At 32.5% G+C, this 7,356-nt stretch overlaps 1 protein-coding gene across 1 annotated transcript; it reads left to right on the forward strand.

Moving 5' to 3' along the window:
- The first annotated feature begins 998 nt into the window (after positions 1-998).
- Positions 999-3,058, forward strand: LOC132055691 (NAC domain-containing protein 100). The gene is made up of 3 exons (XM_059447640.1): positions 999-1,579; positions 1,815-2,092; positions 2,196-3,058. The coding sequence occupies exons 1-3, from the start codon at positions 1,378-1,380 to the stop codon at positions 2,715-2,717; spliced, it is 1,002 nt and encodes a 333-aa protein (XP_059303623.1). The 5' UTR covers positions 999-1,377; the 3' UTR covers positions 2,718-3,058.
- The last annotated feature ends 4,298 nt before the right edge of the window (positions 3,059-7,356 follow it).

The raw sequence follows: 7,356 nt of genomic DNA on the forward strand, positions 1-7,356 counted from the left end.
ATTCTTAAAGTCCCTTTTTCTAGTGTCAAAGTGGGCTACATACAGAATCTCGTTAAAAGCTAAGGAACTGTTTAATTGAGAAATGTAATTAAGTAAGTGACACGTAAATGTTTAAAAGTAAAACGGTTGACGAAAAAAAGTACTCACACTGGTGTTTAAACTAAACTTACATTAATTTACTATGGTTAAGTATAACCGTATTAAAAACACATGTTATGTATTCATTGAATTAGCGAAAAACAATACGTGTGAGCCTAACAGCGTTATAAGAAACAACCTTTTTAATTGAAGTCTCTTATCACTGTCAATTGAAAGTATGAAAGGCCTTTAAGAATCTTAGACTTTTTGCCAATTTTCTGCTTTATATGGTGAATTTAACGTGTCTAATCTGGAAACTAACAGCATGAAGATTCTGTGGAATGCTGGTATGAACCCAACTAAGTTTATCCCAAATGAAAATAAATATACGGTTATAAAGGTAATTTTCACTTTGTTAAATGGGAATTAAGCTAATTTGAGGTAGATGATGTAAACCTTCTCTGTAATCCGTTCATTTTTAGTACTTTATTTCATTAAGGTAGTCCGTTTTCGCACGCTCAAAAGTCAAGAATTTTGAACTGAGGAGATTAATTTAGGAAAATCACTCAAGAATTGTATCAGAAGAATGTAAGAGAAAGATACATATTGAAAGCAACTTTAATTACTTAATATTAAAAATACTTAAAATACAGTACAATAAAGTCATGTTGGATACATAGTTCCGGTATACAGTTGAAACAACCATGAAAGCAACAAAAATTGAAAACTTCTTCAACTACTACTATTACAATTTATATAACAGAAATTCCAACTATTAAATTATATGATCCAATAAAAAAAAACTTTAGTTAAAAATAAGCACTATATGACAAATGAAATTTGACAGAATTACATACTATCTTTAAGGGGATGAAGTGTATTTAGTCAAATATAAAAAGGGGTGTATAGAGGTTTATATGAGAAGGCACAAGAGAAGGGCCAAAAACAAAAGTTCCTTAGAGCTCACGTTTGTATTTCTCCCCCCAAAGACCAGTATTTATGGCCTTCTGAAGTTCATTTCTCTGCCTTTTTTTCAATCTTTAAAATCATTTCCATGACTTCTCTTTCTAACTTTCTCATTATTTTCCCACTTTTCATTTACTTTTCTTCGCAATTCTGAAAGGCCAAGATACCTTTTTCTAAAATTTCATTAGTCTTGAATCTTGATATATAGGAGTATTCTTAATTGTTGCTTTTTTGAACTGTTTGGCAAGAACCTATTTGGTACTCATAAATTATCAATCAGATTGTGAAAAAAACACAAATTTTACAAAAGGGTGTGTAGGGGTTTAGGTTCTGATGATGATGGAGAATTTTTCTGGAGTTGTTAAGGAGGATGATCAACAGCAACAGATGGAACTTCCTCCTGGATTTCGCTTTCATCCTACTGATGAAGAGTTGATTACTCATTATTTATCTAAAAAAGTTGTTGATACCAATTTCTCTGCTATTGCTATTGGAGAAGTTGACATGAACAAAATTGAACCCTGGCAGCTTCCATGTAAGTTGATCTCCCTTTTTTGCTTTTATAATTTCGATGTAAAATTAACCTAAATAGCCGTCCAGTCAAGAGCTTAAACTGAAAATAGTCAGTGTATAACTTATTATATATACTGACTAGGAAAAACAAATATGAATACGGACAGCTATTTGTGTAAAGATACCAATTTTTTTTTTGTTCATAACGTGGTATATGTTCCTGATTTTGTTTTTGTGTTTGTGGCTTGTAAATGTAGGGAAGGCAAAAATTGGGGAAAAAGAATGGTACTTTTTTTGTGTGAGAGACAGGAAGTACCCGACTGGTTTGAGGACAAACAGGGCAACTGCTGCAGGTTATTGGAAAGCCACTGGAAAAGATAAGGAGATTTTCAGAGGAAAATCACTTGTTGGTATGAAGAAAACTCTGGTTTTCTACAAAGGAAGAGCTCCCAGAGGTGAAAAAACAAATTGGGTGACTCATGAATACAGATTAGAAGGAAGATTATCAGTTTACAATCTTCCCAAGACAATAAAGGTACTGACTTTATGCATTTTTTTTCTGATATCCTCCGTTTTTTTTCCCTGTTTCATTTCAAGAATCCTAAATTCTTCGTTGTTTTTGTTTTTGGCTGTGGCAGAATGATTGGGTGATCAGCAGAGTATTTCAAAAGACAACTGGTGGAAAGAAAATTCACATTTCAGGGCTTATGAGAGGGAATTCTGATGAAGATGAAATGAGCAATTCCCTTTTGCCACCATTGACAGATTCATCACCCAGTCACGTGCACTGCTTCTCCAATGTTGTTAATGCTCAAAAGAACCAAGAAAACATGATCAATTCTTTCAACACTTCTCCTAATTTTCCTGTTCTGCCAAATCCCATGGATATTTTCCCAAGAAATTCTGTCCCAAATACATTTTCCTGGAACCAAACAGTCCCTATTCAACACAATTTTCCTCAGCCAAGTTCATTTCCTGTACAAGATCCTGCTATTCTTAGGAATTTGCTTGAGAATTATGGGCAGAACATGCAGCAGAGTTTCAAAAAGGAGAAAGAAATGGTCAGTGTATCACAAGAAACAGGTCTAAGCACTGATATGAACACTGAAATTACATCATCTGTGGTTCAACAGGATCTTGATTGCCTTTGGACTTACTGAAATTCTTGGCAGAAAAGAAGGCAAAATAAGCAACAACAAAAATAACAGAAGAAGAAGAAGAAGAACAGACATAGAGCTTCAGTAGTAGTAGCTATTATGGTGTGGAATTAAATTGTCATGTGTATAGATTTTCTAATCCCCTAAGTTGCATTCAACAGAGTAACCAATATTATGTCCCAAAAAAAAAAAAAATACTCCTACCACTTTCTTTTTTCCTTTTTTTTTTTTTTTTTTTTTGGTTTGTCTTTTTACACTCCTAGTTATCTCACTGCTGCTATTTATTACTTTGTGATATTGAATTTGTATAAAATTGTAGTTGTACTGATGAACACTGTTAGCATGTGACTGTGAGATCAGGTTGGTGAGCTTACTAATCTTTTATTGTGTTTTTTTCCCTATGAAACTACGTTCGTTCTCTGTATGGATTTTAGCGGTTGCTTCATCCAAACTTTTAGCTTCAAGCTGAATTGTTTCTTTCAATTTTTCAATTTCATATTGGTTTGTGGGGACTCAACCTAATATGCCGTGGACCCTGTTATTCCCCCAATATTTGTGTGTAATTATGTCATGATTAGGTGAAAATCTCAAAGTACTTTTGGACCACTTAAGATGTCAAAACATGGTATTAACCACGTGTATCTCGTCTAAGATATGATATCGATGGTTAAGAGCCTAGTACAAGGCTAACACTACGAACCTAATGTTATCGGATTAGTTGTAACGGCAATAAATGTTGGCAAGTTTAAAATGGCTATGTATCAAGTTGAGTAAGAAATACAAAAATAAATAAAAACATGGTTCTTGCCACGCATTAAATTAGAAAAAGAACAGTTCGAGGCGCTAAGCATGACGAATTTCTGTCGTTTGCATGTTATCTTCAGGATCAGTTGTCCCACATGTAAAACAAGGGCTTCAAAATTTCTGTACTTGCAGTGAAGCTCAGTTTTAAAAGGAAGAACAAAATTGAGAAGAACAAAGAAATTAACTTATACATACTTCAATATGAAAAAACTTTATAAATTCTGTCAAGATGATTGACAAAATGAAATTAATATTGCTACTTATTTCATATTCATTTCACAGAAAAAAAATATCACGGGATATCATCATTTGTTAACAGACGTTAATGATGTGACATATATCACTTGCTACATGTCTATCCTTTGTTAGCAGGGAGTGAAAATTGTACTAACAATCGTATGGTAAGTTCAGTGCAAACTGAAGAATACCAGAAAAGCAGTCTGAGTTAGAGTACTATCTGGTACTGTTCCTCTACATGTTCTCTTCTTTGTGCCTGACACAAATAAAGAATTGCTAGTCACTGTCGTTGTCCCTACTTCAGCTACGATTTGTCAGAATGCTATTACTCCAATTATACTGTCACGTTGTGGTTGTTAAGACTTGACTCAATATGTGCATTCTTCGGTTTTAATTAAAAAACAATCCAATTATTTATTTTTTCAAAATATTATGATTGATTTTAATTTTCATTTATAAGTTTTATGGTCAATTCAATTTTCTGTTTTCAAATGAAAAATTCAACGACCAAAACAATCATTTCTATATTGCAACATATTTTTAAGCTAGTGTTTGGCGATAGATTTTGTGAAACTTGAAAAACAGAATTTTTGAAATTGAGTTGAAAAATAATTTTTGGAACTTGAAGTTGTGTTTGGATATGTATTTTACTTGGAAAAAAATGAAGTTTTATGAGTGGAAGAAAAATTTCACCCAAAAACCGGTTTTTGGAACTTCAAAATTTTTCTTCAAAGTTTTCCAAAATTTGATCAAATTTCATGGACGAACACTGTTATCAATTGTTTTTTTTTAAAAAAAGACTTCCAAAATCTATGGCCAAACGAGAGCTAATTAGCAAAAACATGACATCAATCATGATAAATTAAACTGAAAATTCTGACAGCTAAACACAACGGATTAAAAGTCAACATAGGCATGAAACGCAACCCAAAAATCAAAGTGCTGAACTTATTTCGTTCAGTATTCAACTTGCTTATTTATACCATAAAAAACTACAGTATCTGTTATTCATATTGACAATGGTGAGTATATATGTAATGTCAATTGGCAAACGATGAATTTAGGTAGCTTTTTGCCTTTCACAGTTAAATTCATTCAACTTCCTTGACATATACATTGGACGATGACGCTGCAAATTCCAATACTTTGTTCATACTGATCTCATCCCCTCCTGAATATTTTTCAATCACACTAATCGTTACATTTATTCTTTTTTGTCAGAACGAATACATTTATATTGATTATTCACTTATGATCCTTTTAGCTGCAAACAGATCTAACATGTACTTGATCAACAATTTCTAAATTGATAAGGTCATCAGAATAAATTGTCTATACAGTACTCGATTAATCAGATATACAATTATTTATCTCATCAGTTCCGATATGTTCTCTAGCTTTTTTGTTTTTGGGGACAAGCTATATATTCTACAGTTATAACATGTCACAAGTTATGAGCCCGACCGAAAGCTAAGGTACGTATGTTTCAAATTTAATCACATGAATTCAAACTGTACATTAAAGAAATACTGATTAATAACCATACGCTATCAAATTTCAGAAACCCAATATAAAAACATTGTCTTTCACAGTGGGGTTAATAAGTTGGCAAAGGTTATGACTTATTATGATCTCAGCAGCCATTCTATTGGAGAATTGTGTAGCCAATTATAACGCGTCCGGCAGCCGATATCACTAATACTTTTCACATTTATGTATTAGTTGGAATATTAAAAGTTATCCAATATTCTCACGTGATCCAACTATACTAGTCATTAATGTTCTCATTGACCTTATTAAATGCTAATCATGCATGTCCTGCTTACTAGACTAATTAATTTTGTCAGAACCAAGCCCCCTCTTTCCGATTATTACGCAGATAATAATAATCGTTGATGTCTTAGGTGTACAAAAAGCTATGCTTAGGTTTTTAGATTATGATCATGAAAGTTTAAGAACTCTTATTAACTGTCTCAAAAATTATTTTGCGTGTGTTGGATAATTTGTTGATGAAGCACTAACATTTATCTTCTGCAAAACAAAACAAATAAAACAAAAGAAGAAGTTGTTTATTATCAACAATAAATACAAAAAGATGTCTTCAGATATATTGTTATTTTGTTTCTGAAGATCATAAACAGACACATATTAAAGAAAAGAGTAATTCTGGTTCGAAAGAAGAAAATTGACTTTAAAATTTTACAAACTAAAAACTTTTTATGTTATGTTTTCAATATTCGAGTGTCCTAACATAAACTTTAAGAGTTGTGTCAACGAATTATACCATTCAATGAACCACTAAAAGGCTGTGGTGGGTGGTAAGTACTAATTCATTTATTAATTTTATATTCAAGTCTGGAGGATTAGATCGTCTTTAGTATTCTGCTCTCGAAATAATTTTTTTTTGATTAAATTTGAATGAGTCGAACTCGTAAGTATTGGACCGACGAAAAGAAATGTCTTTCAACGAAAAAGGAAAACAACAAAACCAAACGGAGGAAAAGAAGGAAAGTGGAAGACAGTTAAGTGATTCAGGCAAATGGCCCAACCTTCCATAATCACATTACCAAACCTTGACGTAGTTGTTTTGTTCTCGTGTTCTTCGCATTATATTAGGTTTCTCTAACGGTTCGACATGTAAGCAAATGGGACCCGCAATGGTCATTTCCAAAAAGGACACTAGGTTCAGGTTCTTTGCATCATTCTTTCTTGTGGCTAACGAACCGGTGACTTTCTGGCCACCACTCACTTGCCACGTAATCCAATTTCTGGGCCGACCTCCATACTATAACCATTCTGCTCAGGTGGTTTGCACGTGCCTTTGATTTTTTATTTTTTTTCAACTTTCTACCCGGTGTTCGGTGTGCGGAATCCGTATTGTAGCCCGACTATATACGGATTCGCGTTGATAGGGTTCATTTCTGGGGGAAGCGTTTCCTACCTAAGATTTTTTCATATCCAAAGCTTGAACTCGAGACCTCTGATTAAGGGAGGAGTAGCCCCATCCTTTGGTGGTGCCTTTGATATTATTGTTCGACCCAAAGCATGGGAATTCTACCATGAAGGAGTATGATTGGAATGATAAACTTTTATGTATAGTATTAAAACTTTTATATTTTTGTAAAATATTTTATGGTGTGAATATGAATTAATTGAGTTAATAAATTCTCTATACCAAATGATGTATCAAACTTAAAAAAAACGTGTGTGACATTCTTCTAAAGTCATATATATAGTTTCACATGTCAATTTTAATTCTATAACCATACAAACATAATGACGTGTTTAAGATTAGGAATTTCAAAAGTTTTATAGCTATACAGATATTATTTCATAATTAGAACCACAATTTTAAAAGTATTCATCTCTGTCTTAAAAATCATATCATATATATCAAATTAAACCACGTCATATAAATTGAAATGGAATAAAATACAATTTATCAGAAATATAATCTCATCATCAATAGAATTAATATAATCAACTTCTATATATTCTCATTGTATAATTAGTTTAAGTTGACACGGCTGTTATGAGAAATGAGAAAGTTGTTAGAAAGGGGTAACGTTTTAACAAGATTACAAACAACAGTTAATTGAAC

This window comes from Lycium ferocissimum, chromosome 5 (assembly GCF_029784015.1).
Source record: "Lycium ferocissimum isolate CSIRO_LF1 chromosome 5, AGI_CSIRO_Lferr_CH_V1, whole genome shotgun sequence".
Classification (NCBI taxonomy): Eukaryota; Viridiplantae; Streptophyta; class Magnoliopsida; order Solanales; family Solanaceae; genus Lycium; species Lycium ferocissimum.